This window comes from Eptatretus burgeri, chromosome 3, assembly GCF_056783735.1.
Source record: "Eptatretus burgeri isolate ZD-2024b chromosome 3, Ebu_testis_v1, whole genome shotgun sequence".
In the NCBI taxonomy this organism is placed as follows: domain Eukaryota; kingdom Metazoa; phylum Chordata; class Myxini; order Myxiniformes; family Myxinidae; genus Eptatretus; species Eptatretus burgeri.
Genome location: NC_140963.1, coordinates 18792604 through 18817337, shown reverse-complemented (window position 1 = coordinate 18817337; position 24734 = coordinate 18792604). Strand labels below are relative to the sequence as shown.

The 24734-nt window shown below is 48.8% G+C and overlaps 1 protein-coding gene and 1 long non-coding RNA gene across 15 annotated transcripts in view; one reads left to right on the top strand and one right to left on the bottom strand.

Annotated features, from left to right (window-relative positions):
- LOC147029489 (uncharacterized) overlaps positions 1–4552 on the top strand; it is a 40505-nt gene extending 35953 nt beyond the window's left edge. For 2 of the 4 annotated variants that reach the window (XR_015055692.1, XR_015055690.1), the window contains 2 exons: positions 3250–3316; positions 3416–4552. This is a non-coding gene — a long non-coding RNA (uncharacterized LOC147029489). Of the gene's footprint in view, positions 1–3249 lie in introns of all 4 variants that reach the window. The other 2 variants (XR_015055691.1, XR_015055689.1) reach the window with 1 other exon arrangement.
- SPEG (striated muscle enriched protein kinase) overlaps positions 1–24444 on the bottom strand; it is a 206294-nt gene extending 181850 nt beyond the window's left edge. For 3 of the 11 annotated variants that reach the window (XM_085871957.1, XM_085871963.1, XM_085871961.1), the window contains exons 1-2: positions 21724–22326; positions 4565–4800 (exon numbers count right to left, since the gene is read on the bottom strand). In XM_085871957.1, the coding sequence (XP_085728083.1) occupies positions 4565–4772 (208 nt within the window). In that variant the 5' untranslated portion in view covers positions 4773–4800; positions 21724–22326. Of the gene's footprint in view, positions 1–4564; positions 4801–21723; positions 22330–22441; positions 22690–23587; positions 23731–24328 lie in introns of those variants that run through there. The other 8 variants (XM_085871959.1, XM_085871958.1, XM_085871960.1 and 5 more) reach the window with 8 other exon arrangements.
- Positions 24445–24734: the final 290 nt, after the last annotated feature.

The window sequence follows — 24734 nt, the reverse complement described above, 5'->3', positions numbered from 1 at the left end:
GCCCGCACCGGAAACAACTCCCCATAAAAGGCCCCCGTGAGTATCGGTGAAATGTCTCTTCCGGTTCCAGACCCCCTCGGCCATAATCGAATTGTTCTATTCGCTGGGCTGGACCCCGCCGCTTTGGCGCACTAACTACCGGATTACCCTTTATCAAACTTGACAGTTTCTGGCAAATTTCCTGAAACATTTGGGTAATGCCAATTTCTCCCAGCCCCTCTCCTTGATCCTGGATCTCCGCCTGTCGGACCGTCACCGATGGCCTTTCGGGCACCCGACCCGGCCGCCTCCACGAGGCCAGCCTGGCTGCGCACTCAGCCGCTCGGTGAACGGTGGGTGGATCCTGTAGCTCCACTAGCGCTCGGACCTCAGGGTCCGGAAGAGCAGCTAAAAATTTCTCTAGTGCCAGTCTGTCCCACGCCTCCACTGTAAGGTCCCGATACGCGATCCTGACTGATTGGTAAATGTCCTGTGCCAGCTCCTGCACTGTCTCACCCGGCTTTAATCTGCGGTGCTGGAGCTGAGCCCGCACCAGATCACAGTTTGCCGCGAACCCAAACCGAAGGCTCAACGCCTCGCAAATGTGGGAGCTGGTCAACATCCCCTCCGCGATCACGTTTAACACATATGCGGCTGGTCCCCGCAACGTTGCCACGAAATTCCCTGTACGTTCCCGCTCATTCCACCCGTTTAGTCGGGAAATGCACTCAAATTGCGTCAGAAAAGCTTCAACGCTCCCTGACCCGTCGAAATTTACCAGGGGGATCACTTTTACGGTGGCCCGCTTCTCAGTTTCTCCCTTGTCCGAATCCAGCCCAGGGATCAAACACCCTTGTGGCTGCGTATCCAATTTCGGAGCCCACTGTGGCCAAAGATGTTTTGTGGTGAGGGTCTCATGGGTCAATTTTGCCTCCTGTTCCAAACGTTGAATGGACCGATTCACCTCTTCCCGCAGGATCTTCTGGGCCCGCACAACCTCCTCCAAGGCTCCGTCGCGAGTTTGTAGCTGCTCCTCAACCAACCCGGACACTCTACTTACAAAAGAGGGCTCTACCAGGCCTTTATCCAAGACTTCATCTTGGCTCATAATTTTATCTTGTTCGTCCAAACGAGCCTCCAATCCTTTTACCTCCTCCGCCAAATTCATCCCTTGCTTCCTCAGCTCTCCCCACTCTTCTATTTGCAGCTGCATACGAGCATCCACACAGGCACGATGACGTTCCAGGCTTTCATCCACTTTATCAACCCGAATGTTCGTTGCATCAATTTTATCTACCAATTTTTTTCGTATATTTTCCCCCTCCAATGTAATTTCTACCTTTGTTTCCTCCAATCTATCCTCGAATTTACTTTGTATTTCCCCCAATTTAACATCTACACACTCCTGCATCTCAGTTTTCATTTTCTCCATCTTTTCCCCCAATTCATCCCTCATTAAATCAATCCGTGCACCCAACTGTACCCCCATTACCCCCAATTGATCTGTCATTTCTGCACTCTGTGTCACGAATTGATTTTCCATTTGTGCCGTCATTTCTGCCCTGTGTGTCACGAATTGATTTTCCATTTGTGCCGTCATTTCTGCCATTTGTGCCCCCTGTGCCGTCATTTTTGCCCCCTGTGCTGTAATTGCACTCATTAAACGTTCCAACATTGTCCAGATCGTCATCGTGCCGGTTTCCGGCGCTGAAGCACGGTCCACGCTCGGAATGGGGGAGGTTCCAACCCCACCCCCGTCTCTCCCTTCTTCCCCTGACTCGCTGCCAGACACGTGGCCTTCCTCCTCAAACATCTGCACATCCGCCATGGTGCAGAAGTCCCGTTTGCCGCCAATTAATTTAAATTTGAAAAATTCCGCAAAATTTTCCCATGCTTTTCTGTAGTAATTTTATATTCCAATTCGTGGCGAGATTTTAATCTTGGTATATTCTCCCGATACCAAATATAATTTAGAGGGGTTCGAACATCCAACACCCTGACACCAATGTGACGTCCACGGGACTTGAACAGTCCCGCCAACGTAGAATGAGCCGAAACGATGGAGGCGGTTTATTTATTTATAACCCAAACATGGCGGTTCTAATCGCTCTACCGCAAATGGGACGAGGAAGGTGGCACGAGTCACTTTTCACTGAGTTGATGATGTTTATTTGTTTTTACTATTAACCAGAAATAACAAGACTCGGCAAGAAAAGGGATCCGGGGCGATTCGACGGGATGGTGTGGGATCGGGCGTGGGGAAAAACACAGACAATTCCAATGAATATACAGATCTCAAACCCTCTAAGGTGCCAAGCACACACACACAAAACGTAGCTATTTCTGGTGGTCAGGCTGGACCGTGGTGTGGACGCAACTGTCCCTGGATCGGCGTCGAACGAGCTGGCCTTGCTCTCGTCAGGGGGGCAGGAGAAACCGTGGTGCTGTCGACCTCCTGGTCTTGGCCCAAGTCCGCTCACAGCCGCCAGGGAACCAGTTCTGGCGCCAAGTTGCGAGCAGGAGAGGGAGGCAGGTCCGCCCGCCGTTCGACCCCGTACTCCAAGTCAGCAGAACCCCAGAGCCAACCAATGTGAGGCACGAGGCTCAGCAAGGCTCCAAGACACGATGAAGAACACGATCGAATCAGCACAACAACAAGGACGCTCTCCGCGCAACAGCCTCCACACCAAAAAAACACGATCGTTTTGTCCCGATCTTCTTCCTCTCCCTTTTCGACCCCGAACAGAACCTTTTTATCCTCCTGTCCTCGTCACTTCCAATCGAGCCGTTTATTGGCCCACCGCCGTCGCCTTCTGCCAATCGTGATCACGGGGCGGAGCCATCCGCTGCACTGTCCTGTGACGTCACGGCCAGTCTCCAGAGAATACCAAAAGGGGTTTACGCAGACACACTTACCCTATCCCGTGTCCCTATATAATTACGTGACAATTATCATTTCCCCCCTTGAAGAAATGAACATTTACTAGACAACTTATCACCACTGAATTGCTACTTATTACATCGAGATCCTGGTAAACTCGAACAGCATGGCATACCTAATTAAACATCCTAATTACCCTTTGAATGCATAACCCCCCCCCTCAAACGTAACAATATATATATATATATATATATATATATATATATATATATATATATACATATACATACACAGTATATGATAAAGCATGAATGGTGTGTCAGTATTTGTTCATAAACTCCTTCTACTGTTTTTGACTGATCTCTACAAAACTTGGTATGCATTTGCAGGAGCCTCAGGGGATATCCAAAGGGGGTCACAGTCATGATCCTCTGGACTCTTATTCCTGAAGAGTAGGTGAGTTTTCACTAGGGTTAATTATAGGGAGCTGCACCACTGCCAGCTGCATAGTCTTCGGCTGTGCTCCTCATGCGAACTTTGTGCGTCAATCTCCAGAAGCAGAGATGGTGTTCTCCGGTTCAGCACTACCCACGATGACTTTAATATTCTGACACTCCTGGCTGTGCTATTGGTGGCTTCACATCACTACTACCCAACCACGATGACTTCTGGCTGTGCCTTCTGGCTTTGAATCACGTGTGACCGTGTGTTGTGCGCATCATGCTCGAGTTGGGGTGACATGGAGGTGGTTGGCGGCGCGGTTGCGTTGAGCTGCCCAGAAGTCCTTTGGAGTGGGGTTCTATTGACTGCTGCATGGTGGACTTGGGGCTTCAATCTATGAATGGCATCACTCACCCTATTACTCCTTCCGTGCTTTGGACGGAGGCCGTCGGTGGTTCTGTCGGCAGTGGAGGGCCTCGTCTTTTGTTGCCACCCATTTAATGGCTCTTAGGAGTATGGGTGAGCAATCGTAGATCGATTTCTTCGTTAGTGCTTCATGATCGCAGCTTTGCATTTTAATAGAATTTCTAGCAATGATTTGTTTGAACAATTCACATGAAACTTTCAACATTCAACGAAACAACTTTCAAACTTTGAACAATTTTTTTTTTGTATCAAAGTAACATGATGATTGGATTGAAAATGCAGCCAGTTTTCAAAATAAATAAAAATTTTTTAAAAAAAACCAGGTTTCTGCAAGCAGGGGTTGCAGGTCGTTTCATGCTTCAGGTATAAACGGCCTCGATCTCGCTTCGCTCGGCCTCAGCTGAATAATTAAATGCAATTGGTTTGATTCCCAACAAAGAACTCACTTTTGAAGTCAACAAGGAAATGCCGGCACTGAAGCTAAGCTCTGCCCCTCTCAGCCAAAACGGCCATATTTCATGTTTTGCTGTGATTTGATTTTGAATTGAAAGTTTTTATTGTGATGTTGACCTTCCATGTGTGAATATAATGTGGAACAGCAAATTTAGGGATAATTGGTATGGAACTGTAGAGAAAGCAAAAGGCTACACACACACACACACACACACACACACACACACACACACACACACACACACACACACACACACACACACACACACACACACACACACACACACACACACACACACACACACACACACACACACACTAGATTTGGCATACAGTTGCTTGCATTAGATAGTACTAATTAGATAGTAAGATAGAAAGACTCACCTTGCATAAAGGTCACTCTCTGATTTGATACAACTTCATGTCCTTGGTGATACCATGTCATATTTGGCTGTGGATCTCCCTTTCCACAGCAGCTCAACACAACACGCAGTCCTTCCATCACAGTTTGATCCGCCAAGGTGCAGGAAAAATCAGGTGCTGCCATTGAGGGTTCCTCATTTATCCTTCTGGATTCATGTCCTTGTGCCATGGAGCAAGGCAGCACCTTATCCTAAGTCCTGTATAAAAATCCACTTTGAAAAATCTTTGCAGATATCATAATGAGCTATTTCAGCTTTAATTTCAGAGCTTTCTTTGTGGAGACAATTATGAAAAAATATTATAGAGAAGACGCACCCTCTCCCTTCCAGAACGGCCAGGGGGGTTACGTTATTGTCCTTATTCAAGTGTGTAATTGAAAATACCTCTTGCTGCATAACTCAAAACACCTCACTGCACTGCAAAATGTGGGCAGAGCTGGAGCGGAGTGACACAATACACATTTACATCGAGAATTTGCATCATATCCCCCTACTCCAACCCCCCCCCCCAAGACCACCTGCAAAGATAAAAACACCCCGATAATGCACCAATTTGGGTCAGGCTGATCCAAGGTAGCAAGTCTGGATGTAATCGGCCCAGAACTGTAGGAGTAGTGCTACACACACACACACACACACACACACACACACACACACACACACACACACACACACACACACACACACACACACACACACACACACACACACACACTATAGTGAGGGTTTACAAGGAATTACATACAATGAGCTTATCAATCGTGAAAATATTGAGCTATCCCTCTGTCTCCACTACTTCGAGATACCTATCAAACTCAGTTTTAAAATTTTGCATCATCCTGTAGATTGTGAAGAGCTTGTTTACCTCAACTTTATACGAGTAATATCTGCGTCCACAACCATCCTTGACCATGTTGTGGAACGTCGGTTGAGGTCCTCACTTTATTTATTTTTCTGTTTTTTAATCCCATCTCACTTTTTCAACTTTATTTGCTTTTGAATGATTTCTCCGGAACCGCTTCAGCGATTGACATGAAACTTTCAACATGGGAGCACCTTCCCATGGAGAATTTTGAAACAAAATTACATGATGAGTGGATGGAAAATGCAGCTGGCGTTCCAAAAGTCTGTTCTTCTGTAAGGGTGGGTTGCAGGGTGCTTCAGGTATCAGAAATAAATGACCTCGGCCGAATTATGGGATATAAATTCTTGAATTCAATTTAATATAGGGAATGAGGGTCGTACAGGATGGTGCAGAGGCAGCACACTTCCCTTTGAGCTCTCTACCTTCGATTTAATTTCTGACTCGATGGTAAACTATTTGATTGGCGCTTCACAGGTAGGATATTGGAGCACAAACTGTGCCATCCCTCGGATGGATGTTAAGCTGGGTGTCCCAATGGAAAGCATTCGATTACCATTCTTCGAACTCCATCGTCATACACTGAGCTCAACCTTCTGAGAAAAAACACTCCATATTTGACTTATCACTATAATGAATGTGCCATGCACAATCAGCAAATGTGAGCATTCCTTGGGCAACTGAGCCGATCCAGCACACCTACTGTTCCTTGCATTGAGGCAACACAATGGGTTGGTGCTAGGCTATGCTCATTACACAAACTGATGAAGGAGGTGTCGCGCGTTGCTCGGGCCCCATATGGAAGGTGGCCAAATATGAGCGATTGGACCATATGCTGGTTGCACCTTCATTGCAGTTATGCCATGAATTCACAGTCAATTAAAGTTAAACCACGACCGTCTTCTGGATTTGGTTGTTTGTGAAATGTCGGTTGAGGCCCTTTCTATCAGTTCATCAAAAGTTAATTTGAATGGTGACGATAACCAACTGAATCAGGCACTCAATAAGATGAAAGAAATATCTCTGCCCCTATCTCCATGCCACAAGTGTCATAAAACTTAGTTCCAACTTCCTCTCCTGTCGCAGTCAACGTGCGGCTCTTAATGGCTCTCTCTGTCTCTGTCTCTGTATCTCATCTCCTATTCCTGTCGAGGCTGGAGTTCCTCAAGGCAGTGTTCTGGACCCTGTGCTTTTTCTGGTTTTCATCAATGATCTCTCTGACTCTGGAAAATTCTCTTTATCTCTTTGCTGATGACTCCATCCTCTGTCGTACTATCTGTCATCCCTCAGATCGGCAAGCAGCAGCCTCTTCACTCTCTGCAGATCTGGATATATAATCACAAGCTGGTTCAACACTTGGAACATGTCTTTCAATCCTGACAAATCTCACACTCTCACTATGTCTCTCTGAAAGGACCATCTGGAAACACCCCCATCTACTTTCTTAACAATCCTCTTCAGGAAGTCCTTTCATTCAAGCTTCTGGGTCTCACTATCTGGCATGATCTCTCCTGGGAAAGCCACATTTCCAAGCTGGCCTCCAAAGCCAGTCACCGACTGGGAATCCTCTATCATGCAAAGTCGTTCCTTGGTACACCTGAGATCTTGACCACATATAAAGCTTTCATCCGCAGCCTGATGGAGTACTGCTCTCCCCTCTGGGGTGGTGCTCCTGCCTCGCACCTAGCTCGGCTTCACGCTATGGAAACCAAGGTATTTCGAATCATTGGCATCTCCCGCGATGAAGCTGAATCTTTGGGTCTCACACTCTCACCGCAGGCAGGTCAGTGGTCTTTCTGTCTTCTCCTCTCTCCTCTGCAGCCTTGCCCCCCTGCTCTGTCCCCCCTATATTTCCCTAGGGTGCTCAAGGTCCACCAGCAACCCCTTCTGGTGAAACTGCCAAAATCAAGAATCACTGCTCACCTTCACGCTTTCGTTCCTCTTTGTTTCCACCTTTGGAACAAACTCCCACACTCTCTTCAATCGCAATCTTCCCTCCAGGTCTTCAAAACAGCTGTTCATCACAATCTCGTATATTCCCCCATCCAAAACCATGATCTTTTCTACCCCCGTTAATCCACCCCAAGCCCACCTCCTTCAAATTCCCTGCTTTCCTTCCTGAAAGTCCCTGTAATGTACATCTAGTTTACACTGTGAACCCCACCCCATCCCTCTCCCTTCCACAGATCTCCTCACGTCACTGTTCCCCTCTGTTTTGTGCTTTGCTCTCCCGTCCTTCTTGTCTCCTGCTCCCCTTGCTATATGCTCTGTGTGTTAGCTCTTATACGAGCCTCGACAATGTATGCAAAACAAACAAACAAAAAAATCAAGTGTTTTCATCAAAACTCACCTCTGGCTCTGTTTAGAGCCCATTTCGAGCTTTCAGGTATACCATGATGAAGTAAAAACACACGAGTATTTTGGTGAATGATCAGTCGATATCTGTTCTAATGCAGGTATGTCTATTAGGCATTTTCTTTAAAGACCCATCATCATTTCGTATGCAGCCTGTGGCTGCTGGATGCATCACTTCTGGGAGCACAGCTGTACCACTCATGCAGTTCCGCCTGTTTCCACAAAGCTGGTACTCATTTTGCCGATTTTGGAAGGATGACAGGCTGAGTCAACGTGTTATTTAAAGGTACGATAGGGGCTCTAACTCAAGACCCGAAGATTTTAAGCCAACACCAGGCTTATTTAAAGACCCTTAATACGGTAACACTGCCACTCCACCCCCACCCCGTTTCCCCTTCTCCGTTCGTATGCAGCACAAGGGTGCGGGGTAGCATCGAGGGCAAGGCTGTACCTGATGCAGTGCACCCAGCAGTTTATGGAAGGAATTTGGAATTTGTTCATGGTGCTGGTGATAGCTCACCAACTCTACACATAGGCCATCACCGTTGGACCCTTAATGTCCACGAACAAATTCCAGCAGACGAGACACCAGTCCATCCAAGGGAAGGCACACACACTGATGAATCACTCTGCTTGCGTAATACTAGGATGACAGTTTATAGCTGGGTCGGGATTCGAAGCCAGGCGGAGTGGCTTCGAGGTGAGTGTGCCTACCTCGAGGCCATCCTATCAGCCCTCTCCGTTCACCAATACACCTTTATAAGTCTCTACACACTTAGCCCTGCTCTCCACCTTCCCCTTGTGCCTCCCCCATAAATAGCTGTACTCTTCCAATCAACACCATCAACCTCTCTATCAGCGTTGATTTCATATAATTATTGGAAATATATATATATATATATATATATATATATATATATGTATATATATATATATATATATATGTATATATATATATATATATATATATATATATGTATATATATATATATATATATGTATATATATATATATATATATATGTATATATATATATATATGTATATATATATATATATGTATATATATATATATATATATATATATATATGTATATATATATATATATATATTGTTGCGAATTCGCACCCGCCGGCGTGCGAACGGCCACATAACTCGAATCGCGGCACGTCGCCCACCGGACGGACAATTCCGTCGTGACCCTCTCGGTATAACGCCGGGAACTAGTCACGGGTGGGCCTTTCGGCCTCACCACGATCGTGCCATTCGGCCCCCCGCGTGGGATAGGGTTGTTCGCCAAATTCGACCTACCTAAGTACCCACATGGAGGGTAGACCGGGCGATCGCACCTCGCCGCAGGTCGACCCCGGACACGGGCCACTTAAGTGACCCGTTCCGTACTATCGGGATAACCGAGCGGTGTTATCGTCAACCTCGACGGTTCCGATTAATTATCGGGCGTATTTAGCCCACTACCAACCCTTTACGTGAAGTAAGATGGAGATTCAATTAAAGAAAAGACGAAGTGAAACGGGAAAAACAGTTCAACATAAGGCACATTTATTCCGCGGCACACGGAGAGCACACATATACAATTACAACAATTATGCACCAAAAGCAAATGTAACAAAAGAAACACAACAATGCAGCTCTACTACCGACTACGCGAGCACACGGCAACACTTACACAGTTTTACTTTACAGACGGCGCCGACAACACATATACTCCAAAGCAAAAGAAAAAGGGCCACCCTCAACGACAAGGGGGCAGACGTGGTCTGTGGGCGCGAGACCGCGTGGAGCCTATCCGTCTTGTGATGAGCCGCAAATTCTGCGGCGGTGCTCCGACTCCGCGCTCCTCCACGGGTTTCGTTGGCACTGCTTGGAATGGGGTGGGAACGGGGCCCCCTTTCCGCACTATCTCAGCGCGGGGGGGGGGGAATTGTTGATGCTCTGGGGAAAGAGGACAGCTGGCTTGATTGGGTCCCGCGACCAGCGACTCCACTGCGACCTCGACCGCGCTCCCGGCTTCCCCTCTCTGCAGCTCCCCGACAGGCTCCGAACCTCGACAGACTGACTCTCCTCCAGACCCGTCTTGACTGCTGATGCCACACTTCGCCGCCGCCACACCTCTCCAACTCGCCCGAGCCCAAAACTCTGCGACTGCCTCCAACTGCTTCCGACCCAAAACAAAACTGACTGAATTCGCCCCGCGCTCGGCGCTTTATAGTGCGGCAGGAGAACCCATATGCAAATTTCCGGATCAGGATGAGCTCAGGGGCGGAGCCACGCTCGCCCATTGGACGGAGGAAAAGTGGGCGTGAACCTCCCCTGATCCTCGAATTTGCATTTATCGATTCTACTCCGACGCGCCTGGAGGCGGGGCCAAATCGCCCCGCGCTTAATGATTGGACAGATCGGAAGTGGGCATGTATCATTCCTGATCCGACCTTTCCTCGGAGAAGCCGCTTTTTGCACCCGCGGCTCAGCGCGCGCCCTGTACGAGTCCAGGTCAGCCTGACGCTGAGTGCCAACAAGCGGTGTGGGAATGGCAGCAGGAGGAGAGGTGAAGGTGGTGGAGGGCCTAAAGTGGCGGTGATGGCCATGGCGACGCTTGGAATGGCGGTGATGCGATGTTTACGGGAGCGAGCCGTGACGGTAAAGGTCGTGGCTGTTGGCGTTGTTGTTGTTGTGAAGTGGCGTTGTGGTTGGTGGTTGTTGTGTGATGGCGGTTGAGACGTGGTTGGTTCAAAATAAAGATAGAACAGAAAAACGGCTATCTTAAAGGGTCGCAGCCTGAATTAATCACATTTATTCCCTGTAAACAACGGGTTTGGGGCTAACTACACATGTACTTACAGAGATATCTCACCTACGGAACCTGAATGGTGGTTTGCGAATTTCCTCAACCACAACACTATATATATATATATATATATATATATATATATATATATATATATATATATATATATATATATATATATATATATATATATATATATATTGTTGTGGTTACCAAATTCGCAAACCACCATTCAGGTCCCTAGGTGAGGTATCTCGGTAAGTGCATGTGTAGTTAGGCCCAAACCCGTTGTCTAGTGGGAATACATGTCATTTATGCGAGCTGCGACTCTTCAGGATAGCCGTTTTTCTTTTACTATCTTTATTTTGGACCAACCGCCATGATCACAACCACAACATCAACCACCGACCACAACCACCGCTTCACCACAACCGCCACGACCTTCACGCACACCTCACAACCGTAGCATCGCCACCGTTCTTGCCCCGCTGTGGGTACCGGTGTTGGACTCATGTAGGGCGCACGTTGAACAGCGTGTACAAAACCACGGATTTTCTGCTTCAAAAACGGATCAAAAACGACACACGCCCACTTTTTGCCGTCCAATCGGTGAGCGAGGGGCGAATTGGCCCCGCCTCCAGAACGATCGATATATGCAAATTTGTGGGATCAAAGCCTTCACGCCCACTTTTCTCGGGCCAATGGGGAGCGAGGTGAAAGGTCAAAGGGAGGGGGTCAAAGGCGAAGCTACGGGGGGATAAAGGACGGTGTTCGTCAGTCAGAAAGAGCTCGAACGAGGCAGAGTTGCAAGAGAGACGCGAGGGGAGAGTCCAAAAGAAGAGTCAGCAGAACGAGGTCGGAGAGTCAAGAAGAGGAGAGTCGGAAGCAGAGGGTCAAGACTTCGCGGGCGGTGGAGCTGCTCGTCGTGTGCGTGGGAGTCGGAACGGAGGGGACGGAGCGGTGGAAAGGCGGCGACACCAGTCGAGGGGTTGCTCGCGTCCGTGCAGGAAGCTGCACCCGAAGGAGGCCGACAGCGCGACCTGGCCGAGGTGGAGACGCTCGTCGCATATAATAAAGATCCTCTATACCCCGAGCATCAGCAACCCCCTCCTGTTTCCCCCCCGCGCTGAGATAGTGCGACCAAGGGGGCCCCGTTCCCACCCCCTGCCAGGCACTGTCCACGAGGCCCGCGGGTTGCGGGCCATCGCGCTCCGCGTCTCATCACCAGACGGGTAGGCCCGACCCGGTCTCGGCCTCAGGCCTACCTCATTCTTGAGGGTATTTCTTTTCCTTGGTTTTGGGTATGTGTTGTCGGCGCCGTCTGTGAAGTAGAATTGTATAAGTGTTGCCGTGTGCTCGGTAGTCGGTATTAGCTCTGCACTGTGTTTTCACTTTTATGTTTGCTTTTGTGTAAAATGGAATTGTGTTTTCTTTTTTTTGTGTGCATTTGGTGGAATTGTATTTGTGTGCTTTCCGTTCGTCGCGAATAAATGTGCTTTATTGTTGAACTGTTCTCCCGCTTCGCTTCGTCTTTCCTCCATTGAACCTCATCTTGCTTCACGTAAAGGGTTGGTAGTGGGCTGAATACGCCCGATAATTAATCGAACCGTCCGAGGTCGACGATAACACCGCCGGTTATTCTGATAGTACGGAACGGGTCGCTTAAGTGGCCCGTGTCCGAAGTCGACCTGCGGCGAGGTGCGATCGCCCGGTCTACCCTCCGCGTGGGTACTTAGGTAGTTCGAATTTGGCGAGCAACCCTATCCCACGCGGGGGGCTGATTGGCTCGATCGCGGTGAGACCGAAAGGTCCACCCGTGACTGGTTCCCGGCGTTAGTCCGAGAGGGTCACGACTGGATTGTCCGTCCGGTGGGCGACGTGCCGCGATTCGAGTTACGTGGCCGTCGCACGCCGGCGGGCGCGGAATCCGCAACACTGGTGTCAGGAGTGGGATACAAATTCATCGCCCTCCTCGCGGCACTGGTATCGGAGAACAGGAAAACGGGCTCTCCTGTCTCCAGCGAAATTCACGGGAATCGGTCCAGGGGTGAGAGAAGCGACCCCCGATTCCCTCCAAATTACGAGCGAGCAAATTAACCCTTCACGAGAAGCAAGATGGCGTCTCAAGGCGAGCGGGAGCCGGGGGTATTAGAAATGTATATGTGTAATAATGTAGAGTCCATGGTCCAGGATGGAATCCCCGAGCAGGAAATGTTGATTGTGCAGGAACACGGACTCGCCCAACTGAACCCAAGGCCCGAGGTGGGAGCGGCAGCGGCCGCGGTGTATGACACCTCCCCCTCTCCACCAAGACCCTTCCCCAACCCTTGCCGAAACGGCTCAGCTGAGTGCATCCAACATGGCCCAGCTATACAGCCATGCTGGCGGCAATGAACAAACAAATGAATGAAGTGAAAACGACGATGGATACAAATACAAATGAAATGAAAAACGAAATGAACAAGCAAATGAATGAAGTGAAAACGACGATGGATGCGAATACACAGCAAATGAGGGAAGAAATGAAAGAGCTGCGGGGTGAGACGCAGAACATGGGCCGATGCCTGCAGGCGGGCATGAAGGCCGTGACCAGGGAGCTGGGAATGGCGACTTCACGTGTGGGAGCAAACGAGCTGGGTGGGGGTGCAACGGCTGACAGGCCCGCGGTGGAGGCGGGTGAAAAAATAATTCGTGGAACGTGTTGGGCGAGGGTCGTGACGATGACCGAAAGGGAAAAATTAAATGGAGACCAAAACGTGTGAGACGAGACACGAGGTGACGACAAAGGAAATAATAATAGTTGAGACAAGGGAGGTAAAGGGTGAAGAGTTGGCAGAGACACGGGAGATGGGAACGATAGAGGGAAGACTACACGATGAAGACGGGGTAAGTGACGCGCACGCACACACGGAGGTAGTGGAGGACAATGGGGGTGAGCTCGCGGAGCGTGTAGGGACCCGGTGCGAGCAGCGGGATGGCCTCCTCCAGGAACGAGGGGAGGGAGTATGCCCCCTTGAGGCGAGTCACGACCAGGTGAGTTCGGTCGTGCTTTGCGAGGTTGAGGGGACGAGTGCTGTGGACGGGTGCACGGAGAGCTTGGGGTGTAGAGGCCCCGGAGACCCTTGTGGGGACACAAATCCCCAGTGTGGTTGTCCCTGTGTGTGTGGTGCAAGGCGTGAGTGCGTCCCCGTGTGTGGAAGCGACCCCCGTGTGTGAGTGGTGTGGTGGCGATGGTGCTGGAGTGCGTGCTTCCCAGCACGCCGTGTTTGGATGAGGCACCGTGTGTGGATGAGGAACCGTGTGTGGAAGAGGCCGTGTGTGTGAGTGAAACGGCCAGTATGAGTGAGGAACCGCGGGTGAGTGCCCCCACGTGTGTGGATGAGGAACCGCGGTTAAGTGCCCCCGCGTGTATGAGTGAGGCCGTGTGTGTGAGTGAAACGGCCAGTGTGAGTGAGGCACCGCGGGTGAGTGCCCTCGCGTGTGTGAGTGAAACGGCCAGTATGAGTGAGGCACCACGTGTGAGTGGTGTGGTGGCGATGGTGCCGGAGTACGTGCTTCCCAGCACGCCGTGTGTGGATGAGGCACGGTGTGTGGATGAGGCACAGCGGTTGAGTGCCCTCGCGTGTGTGGGTGAGGCACCGCGGGTGAGTGCCCCCGCGCGAGTGAATGGAGCACCACGTGTGAGTAGTATGGTTTGTGTGAGTAGTGAGGCACGCGTGAGTGAACGGCCGTGTGCAAGGTCGCTGTGTGCCAGGGAGACCGTGTGTGTGAGAGAGCGGTATGAGAGGGAGATGTCGGTTGGCATGCGGGGAGCACGCAGCCGCGTCTCCCCGTGTGAATGTGATGGTGTGGACTGTGTGCGTCGTGGACACGCAGGTATGCGTGTGTGGGAATGGAGACGGAGACAGCGACATGAGAAGAAAGAAAGCCGAGTAGCGGCTGTAGTTATTTCGAGGACCGTGCCGGGTTCACCCAGCAGTGAGCACGCGGTTCGTGCTGTGCAACGCACGACCGCCACGTGCTCGCTAGAGTGAAGTCCCGGTCCGGAAACGCACGCGGTGGATTTGCCGATCCCGCGGACGGACAAAGTTAGGCAGGTAAATGGATTTGGACCGGACGGGTTCTCCACGCGATCGTGTGTGTTAAGCTCCAACGGGCAAAGCACATGTGTTCGCGTGGGGAACCCCTCGAGACATGGGGCTTGTGTTTTTTTTTTATGCGCACGGTGACGTCATGGCTGCACGTGGGGTTGGAATCCGGCAGGAGGGGTATCTCTGCCGGATGGTACCGTCCAAGGAGGGACGAGGTGCACGTGCAGCTGCATGACGTCACGGGCAGGTGTAAAGTGCGCGAGCTCTGAGTTGCCGCGCTGGCGCTGCGCATGTAGAAAAAAAAAAAAAAAAAGAACAAGCCTCACTTTCGGGTGCAAAGGATTCCTGGGCAAGGGGTAAAAGACCCCCTTGACCTGGGCACAGGATGAAAACTAGTTAGGGGGAAGGGTTAGCTTAGTTAGACCGACTTCATGGGGCAGGGGTAAGTCCTCATGGAGTCCGTGGAATGGATTAGTTAGAGGGATTGTAGTCAGATTTAGGTTGGGAAATAAAATGATTTATTTGAGACAGTGACAGACTTGTGAATGTGTAGAGGGGACGTAGTTTAGCTACGTAGGTTAAAAGGAACGTGCTACTAGTTTAAGGGACGACGTGGGAGCACGAGTTAGTTAGGGGATGTAGTTAGAAGGATGGCAGAGTTCAGCGGTGAGTGTGTTGAAGAGTTGTGAGGCGAGTACGTGTACATGTTGAGTGAGTGAGGCCAGCGGGTCTGTGTGAATGGAGCGAATGGGGAATGCATGGTGCGATGAGTGATTGGGGGGAGGAGTGACTCCCGCCCAAGGGACCCCGGGGTCAGTGTAAAGTGAGTTAGGGGGTTAGTCAAATTGAAAAATGGAGGTCGTTTTGCTGTTGGTGGGAAAGTAGGCTCGAAACCCATTTGGAGGGGTGCAGGAGCCCTGTTGACGGGCTTGGGAGCGTGGCTGTGAAAGGTGAGTATCGCTGAGTGGGTACCCCGGGCACCAGGCTAGTCGGCCGTGGTAGGCCAAGGGCCCATGGGGGGCCGGGATAGAGTAGTGGGCACGGGTGCGCCTGCTTGGTGCGGGGGCCCGGGGCGCCATTAGCCGCGTGGGCAGTGTTGTGGGCACGGGTGACCCTCGGAAAGGGGCCCGGGAGGCCGGCCTGCCACGTGTGCGTTTCAGGGGAGGTGCCATGGGGGGGCACTCCCCGGTGTTAGGGAGCTGGTAGGCTCGGAGGCAGTGTAGTGCCCGGGGGTGCCATAGCGGGAGATTCGGCAGAGGGTCGTGCCTGCCAAAAGGAGCCGCGTGTCCCAGCCAGGAGACCGTGTGAGGGCACGGAGAGAAAATTGGGGGGCGAGGCCCGAAATTGTGAGGACACCAACACAGGCGACGGGAATCTGGGTTGTTAGAACCAATAGTTTAAGCGAGAGGCGCTTGTTGAAAGCCCCGGGGTAGTTTAGCAGTTAAATGGTTAGGGTAGATTAGGAGATGTACCCCTCCGCACCATCCATCCCCTCGCTGTCGTTGTGGGCCGCTGGACCCACTTTGGTTAAAGATCGCCGAACTCTGGGGAGGCCATTCTGAGGCTCGAGTTGGGCCTCGAGGACAGGACGCTAGCTCTCCCTTCTCCCCTCCGGGAAGGGAACGTAGGGGTTGGGAGTAGGCTAGGTGACAGTATAGGTTAGCCGAACAAGGACGATAAAGGGGGTTAGGGGACGATTTATAGTAAGGAAGTAAAAATAAAAACAACAAAAAAAATAAGTGGGGGCTAAATTGGTTTTTCACAAATTAAGGGAGTGGGTATGTACAGTGACAGGCAAAGGCGATAGGTTGGGAGGGAGACAGGGAGGTAGGTCCGAGCCCGCCTTCCAAGTGGCCAGCACAACCGCACTCCCTCCATCAACCTCCACTGAACGGCAAAGGCTGGCCAACTTCATCGGCTGGCCGTGTTTTGCTTCAAGGCGGAGGCCGGCCAAGTTCATCCGCAGCTGCTGTGCTGCAAGGCCTGTGCCGGCTGGATCGTCTGCCGGCTGGCTGTTTTTCTGCAAGGCCTGTACCGGCCAGTTCATCTGCTGGCTGTTTTCTTCAAGGCCTGTGCCGGCCAGTTCATCTGCCGGCTGTGTTTGCCTGCAACGGTCTTCTTCTGCGGGCTGTGTTTGCCTGCTCACCTTTGCCATGCCATGCCCACTGCCCACGTTCACCAGCCCCGTTCAATTTTTGCTTTGCCCCCCCCTGTTCATTTCCATGTGCGCCAGGATCAAGGCAACAGTTTGCAAGCTGCAAGAACTGCCCTGTTGGCAGCTACAACACGGGCCTGCAGTGGCGGCCCGTGCACCGTGTTTGCGTCCATCCATTCATGCATCCATTCGTTGTGCTCATTGCGTGTGCCACTTGAGCTGGCACGGAGACTGCGTTGTGCAGCCCAAGCACCGTTGTGGTTCACTGAGTTCAGTTCAAAAAGGAAGGCCTTGAGACTGCGTGCAGAGCAGCCAGCCACGTTCCCTGTCACCTGCATTGTTTTGAGCCAGAGACTGCATGCGGGCAGCCTGGCTCCCTGCTAACTGCTTTCTTTTGCAGAGTTCAATGATCCTGGGCCATGGTTTAGTGTAAAATTTGTAAGTTAAGGTTAAGATGTACTGTAAATATGAGTGCGCCCCCGGCATGTCTGTCCTTACGCCGGCAATTTTATTTAAGTCGTCCGTGTGAGTGAGTTTGTTTAGATAGTTAGGCAGCCCTTAGGTTATTTATTTTGGGGACACGAATACCATGAATGTCGCACTCAGGGATCCGTAGGTAAAGTGTACTAGGGGAAAACTACACATGATGGCACACGAAAATTTGACGACTCGGGACGAGTCTGTAAAAAGGGAAGGGGGTAGTGTTGTGGTTACCAGATTAGCAAACCACCATTCAGGTCCCTTAGGTGAGGTATCTCGGTAAGTGCATGTGTAGTTAGGCCCAAACCCGTTGTCTAGTGGGAATACATGTCATTTATGCGAGCTGCGACTCTTCAGGATAGCCGTTTTTCTTTTACTATCTTTATTTTGGACCAACCGCCATGATCACAACCACAACATCAACCACCGACCACAACCACCGCTTCACCACAACCGCCACGACCTTCACGCACACCTCACAACCGTAGCATCGCCACCGTTCTTGCCCCGCTGTGGGTACCGGTGTTGGACTCATGTAGGGCGCACGTTGAACAGCGTGTACAAAACCACGGATTTTCTGCTTCAAAAACGGATCAAAAACGACACACGCCCACTTTTTGCCGTCCAATCGGTGAGCGAGGTGAAAGGTCAAAGGGAGGGGGTCAAAGGCGAAGTTACGGGGGGGATAAAAGGACGGTGTTCGTCAGTCAGAAAGAGTCGAACGAGGGAGAGTTGCAAGAGAGTCGCGGGGGGAGAGTCCAAAAGAAGAGTCAGCAGAACGAGGTCGGAGAGTCAAGAAGAGGAGAGTCGGAAGCAGAGGGTCAAGACTTCGCGGGCGGTGGAGCTGCTCGTCGTGTGCGTGGGAGTCGGAACGGAGGGGACGGAGCGGTGGAAAGGCGGCGACACCAGACGAGGGGGTGCTCGCGTCGTGCAGGAAGCTGCACCCGAAGGAGGCCGACAGCGCGACCTGGCCGAGGTGGAGACGCTCGTCGCATATAATAAAGATCCTCTATACCCCGAGCATCAGCAACCCCCTCCTGTTTCCCCCCCGCGCTGAGATAGTGCGACCAAGGGGCCCCGCTCCCACCCCTGCCAGGCACTGTCCACGAGGCCCGCGGGTTGCGGGCCATCGCGCTCCGCGTCTCATCACCAGACGGGTAGGCCCGACCCGGTCTCGGCCTCAGGCCTACCTCCTTCTTGAGGGTATTTCTTTTCCTTGGTTTTGGGTATGTGTTGTCGGCGCCGTCCTGTGAAGTAGAATTGTATAAGTGTTGCCGTGTGCTCGGTAGTCGGTATTAGCTCTGCACTGTGTTTTCACTTTTATGTTTGCTTTTGTGTAAATGGAATTGTGTTTTCTTTTTTTTTGTGTGCATTTGGTGGAATTGTATTTGTGTGCTTTCCGTTCGTCGCGAATAAATGTGCTTTTATTGTTGAACTGTTCTCCCGCTTCGCTGCTTTTCCTCCATTGAACCCTCATCTTGCTTCACGTAAAGGGTTGGTAGTGGGCTGAATACGCCCGATAATTAATCGAACCGTCGAGGTCGACGATAACACCGCTCGGTTATTCTGATAGTACGGAACGGGTCGCTTAAGTGGCCCGTGTCCGAAGCGCCACCTGCGGCGAGGTGCGATCGCCCGGTCTACCCTCCGCGTGGGTACTTAGGTAGTTCGAATTTGGCGAGCAACCCTATCCCACGCGGGGGCTGATTGGCTCGATCGCGGTGAGACCGAAAGGTCCACCCGTGACTGGTTCCCGGCGTTAGTCCGAGAGGGTCACGACTGGATTGTCCGTCCGGTGGGCGACGTGCCGCGATTCGAGTTACGTGGCCGTCGCACGCCGGCGGGCGCGGAATCCGCAACAATATATATATATATATATATATAGTTGTGGGCCGGGGGTCGGTGGCGAGAATGACCGCTAGGTGGGGGACGTTACGCCGTCTCCCACCAGACTCCCCGGAATTGTAGGCCGTCACTCCGGATAATTCCGTGAGCTGGCGGGTCGCTGAACCGACCGTGGATGCCAATATCTCAACCGCGTTGCGTAGGGTCTGTTTGTCTTAAACCAATTTACCTAATTAACTAAGCGATTTCGACTACCGGGGAAACCACGCCCACAGCACGTCTTGCTTGAACCAGGTCACTCTACCGACTGCGGTAGAGTTCCAACTACCGACTACCAAACCCGGTTTGGGTGCAGCCGAGCGGAAACTGCCAAAGCCGTGCGGCTATGATAAACCGATTACCGGGGATGAATCCCCGCTTATACTCAGACCCAGACCACGCTAGACCAATGTAAGAAGGGACAGAAACGGACTGGGAACATTTCTAATAAATTTATTAACAGTAAAATAAAGACAAAGGCAAGACATTTGGGACCTGTATGTTGAATGCAAATGGTTTCCAGATCCATAACAATATATTATATATATATATATATATATATATATATATATATATATAATTATATATATATATATATATATATATATATATACATATATATATATATATATATATATATATATACATATATATACATATATATACATACATATACATATATATATATATATACATACATATACATATATATATATATATACATACATATACATATATATATATATACATACATATACATATATATATATATATATATATATATATATATATATATATATATATATATATACATATATATGAAAAGTACAGTCCATCAAGCCGTCAAACCGCCAGTCCGTGAAGCCGTGTAACTATACTGAAACGCAAAAGAAACTTACCACCTTTTAAACCTTCAAATATTAACAATAACACTGCGTGTAGTAAATGTGTGAACTTATTTGTGGACAATAATGTCCTCACTGTCAGATAAAATGGTCATGGATGGTCACTTGAACCTTCAATGGTCACTTCATAGCACAGCTGTTGAACAGCCGTTTTGACTGTCAGTGATTAGCCAAGGGGTATGGGATGATTTTAATGAGCTGCACATGATGTCTTGATATTGGCTGTAAAAAGGCCAGTGCAAAATGGGCATTTCAATCAACATTCCACGATTGTCAAGGGATCAACAGCAGTGTGCCTTGGGCATACTGCAAGGCGGATTGAGCTACCGTGAGGTGGCACGTCGCCTTGGCTGTTCACACCAGACGATATCGGCCCTGGTGGACAGAGACACCCTCCACAACTCTGCGGATGACAGACCTCGATCAGGGAGGCCAACAGTCACTACTGCAAGGCAGGACGGGCAGATGGTCCTAAGTCAGATGGCTTCAGACATTGAGGACTGAGTGGGACAGAATCCAGCAGCAATCCATCCAAAGACTGGTAGGCAGTATGCACTGACGATGCACTGCCTGTATCCAAAACAATGGTGGCCACACACGCTATTGAAAGGGGACTGACATTGCACCCTGTGCTGTTCTGTACTGTAGAACAAACTTATGAGATGGTGTTTCTTGGTCAAAAACTTGACATGTCATCAATAAAATGCCAATGTTTCAATTAGTAATTGTTGGTTTGTTTTATTTTGAACTGTTACAATTTTATTACATTTCAAACAAGTGGTAAGTTTCTTTTGCGTTTCAGTAGATATGCCTATGAATGACGTACTGTTTGAATGCTGGTTTCAGACAGCACGTACAACTATTAATTACGTACTATTGGAACGTATATTTCACGTTGAAGCTGTGTGACTATATGTTTATTAATTAATAATGTTTGAACGTCGGTTGCAGACTACACGTATGTCTATCAATTACGTACAATTGAAATGTACTTTTCGATGCTTTATACTGCTGAGACACCTTCGACGGTTGAACACCCTTGAAGACCCCTAAGACTCTCAAGACTCAAACGACTCCAAAGACCCATTAAACCCCCTTTTACCTTTAAGACCCTTTCACTATTTCGCCCTTTTATACCCTTTAGACATTAACACCATTCAAAGCCCTTACACCATTAACACAGATTACACAGCTTTGACCCTTGACCATTTAGAACTTTAAACAACTTGGACCTTTTTATATTACAAATAAATCACCAATATTATGATTGGTGTAAATCATAACAGCAAATTTAACGTAAGTCTCTAACGATGACGTGTGGAGAGGCGATCCATGCTAGTAACAACAATAATAATAATAATAATAATAATAATAATAATAATAATAATAATAAAGCATGTAGGCCCTGTGGATGTTAAACTAGCTTATAGAACATACGCGACTTTTTCATTCCCACGATTTGACGACCACAGCCAGGTAAGTGCACAACTGGATTAAAAATGCATTGCATCAGGTTTTACATCAGATTTATGGATCACAGCGTAAAAAAAACGGAGATAATGAAGATGGGATGAAACAATTACCCCTCTCAAAGTTCGATGTGAGCAGTCACATTTTCCATCAACCATGTAACATCCAAACGGAAATCCTGGGACCCCGGGGGACATCGATGATGGATTTAGGACGATGAAAGAGTTTGTCACGGGAATTGCGAAAGTGAGATGGACGATGATTTTTGCTGCTTCTTCACGTCGCGATGCTTCGGAAAACTACACCGGAACGGCCATTCCCTGTCCAAGGCTATATGCGATGACTCTTGGTCAGACTATCCACCAGGGACAGTGGAGGGGGAAGGGGGGCGAAAGAGACCCGGGAGCACGCACGTGATGTATTTTCAGTGTACTTCAAATAGCTTACACAGTCGTAGCAAATCACAGCTTCTTAACAATGACATACTCTTAACTTGGGCTAAAATTGGAAACTTTATGTGTAGTTCAATAAAACGTTGGTCTTTTATGGAACTCGTTCAGTGTGCTGGCGATAACTTGCCTACTTTTCAGGAAAGACACCGCGGGATCTTTAACTTTCGCACAGCTCATGTTAGCAGGCAGGACAACAGGCTTAACGTCAATCTCAGACCTGGCACACCTTATGATGCAACACTGAACGTGTGAAGCACCAGACAGTTTTATGTCGTACTCGAGGGAATCAAACCACATTAGACAGCTCAAAGGGAGGTGCTATGTTTTTGCACCATCTTTTTGGAGACTTGGGCTGGCAGGATAGGCCAGAGGTACGCACACTTAGCTCGAACTTGCGTCGCCTGGGTTTGAATCCCGACCCAGATATAAACCGTCATCCCGGCGTTTCACAGGCAGGGTGTGTGCCGTCCCTCGGATGGCCTATAACCTGGCCCTGTCTCTTCCTCGGTGACTGTGCTTCACTGAACGCTCGTATTCATGCCCCGTTTAAGTTTCCATGCTGCGGGCGAGATAGCCAACCATAGCAGTGTGAAGCGCGCGGGAATGAATCACGCACGAGGTGAGAGGAAGGAAACTTCGTTGCGCATTGGAACGAAACTCGGCAAACGGTTCATCGGGGATCGGCAAGCAATGACTCGCGAGACACGTCTGGCTCTTCTTCTCCGACCCCAATGTGCAAACGCACAAATAAAGGTCGAATAAACCGGCCAAGCACTTCAAAATATCACCATATTTATTCATAAAACATATTTACAAATGAACACATGTTGTATGTAATTTTGTGGCGCATATTCATTTAATTTAGATCGACATTCAGGTTCACTATCCCTGTGTCGTAAGAGGCGATCTGGGTTGCGTCAGGAAGGACATCCGGCGTAAAACCTGTGCCAAATCATTATGCGGATCATAACGGATGATCCGCTGTGGCGACCACTAACGGGAGCAGCCGAAGGAAGAAGAAGAAGAAGAATATTCAGGCTCATTATCTTCTTCTTCTTCCTCCGCATGTTTGCACTGGAGCAGTATCTCTGGGCTGTCGTGCACGAACAAGCCGGCGGTACACAGACACATGCTATCTCCACCATCGAAGGTGAGCAGAGGTTATGTTTTCACCCCGTGTCTGTCTGTCACCAGGATATCTGAAAAAAAGCTGTGGACGGATTCGGACGAAATTTGGTGAACATGTTGGTTGCGTGACAAGGACGGATTGATTCGATGTTGGTGAAGATCCGGATCCGGAATCGAGAATTTTTTAAATTAGCGCTCGCGAAGCGAAAAGCGGGGTTAAGCAATCGGTCGCGGACGTGGTACGTACAGTACGTGTCTGCATCTTGTTAGGAACGTACATCGAAAAAACGTTCACCGGAGGAAATTGAAACTTTACCACATGTTACATGACTATTTGATATCGCGCATATTGAAATGCACATCGAATATTTGTAAAGTATAATTTGTCCATATTTACCTCAGAAGTGTACAGTAGATCGATGCAATTACAAATTTGCCGCCAGAAGAGTCGGCTCGTACCCATGGCCGCCGAGAGCCAGAATGGGTCCTGGGGTAATACGAGGTGTCGGGCCCCTTTCATCCGGGTCCCCTTCAATTCTTTATTATTTTTTAACAACCTTTACCTCAGTAAAAAACATATACCAGTTGATCGTCCGGATTTTTTATAATTTTTTAACAACCTTTACCTCAGTAAAAAAACATATACCAGTTGATCGTCCGGATTTTTTTATTATTTTTTAACAACCTTTACCTCAGTAAAAAAAACATATACCAGTTGATCGGATTTTTTATTATTTTTTAACAACCTATACCTCAGTAAAAAACATATACCAGTTGATCGTCCGGATTTTTTATTATTTTTTAACAACCTATACCTCAGTAAATAACATATACCAGTTGATCGTCCGGATTTTTTATTATTTTTTAACAACCTATACTTCAGTAAAAAAAACATATACCAGTTGATCGTCCGGATTTTTTATTATTTTTTAACAACCTATACTTCAGTAAAAAACATATACAAGTTGATCGTCCGGATTTTTCATTATTTTTTAACAACCTATACTTCAGTAAAAAACATATACAAGTTGATCGTCCGGATTTTTTTATTATTTTTTTAACAACCTTTACCTCAGTAAAAAAAAAAAAACCATATACCAGTTGATCGGATTTTTTATTATTTTTTAACAACCTTTACCTCAGTAAAAAAAACGTATACCAGTTGATCGTCTCATGTAGCAAAACGTAGCAAACACTGGCTCGAAGACTTCTTCTTCTTCTTCTTCTTCTTCTTCTTCTTCTTCTTCTTCTTCTTCTTACAAAACCTTTAGGCCTATACAGGATCCGGATCTCCTTAAATACTAAACACCTGTACACTTCCTCGCATTGAGGGTGCCTTTTGAGAGCGTCTATCATGAACTGTTAAATGTATTCGGACATTTGCTTTAAAGTTTCGAAAAGTTCACGTTACTATTTAAAGATTATTCCATTTAATGTGTTGTAATTTCGTAAATACACTATTTTCTCGTCATGAACGAGGAGCCTCCATGACGGGTCTCGCAATTGGCTCCATCAAGGCACGTGACGAAATATCGGAAGTTGTT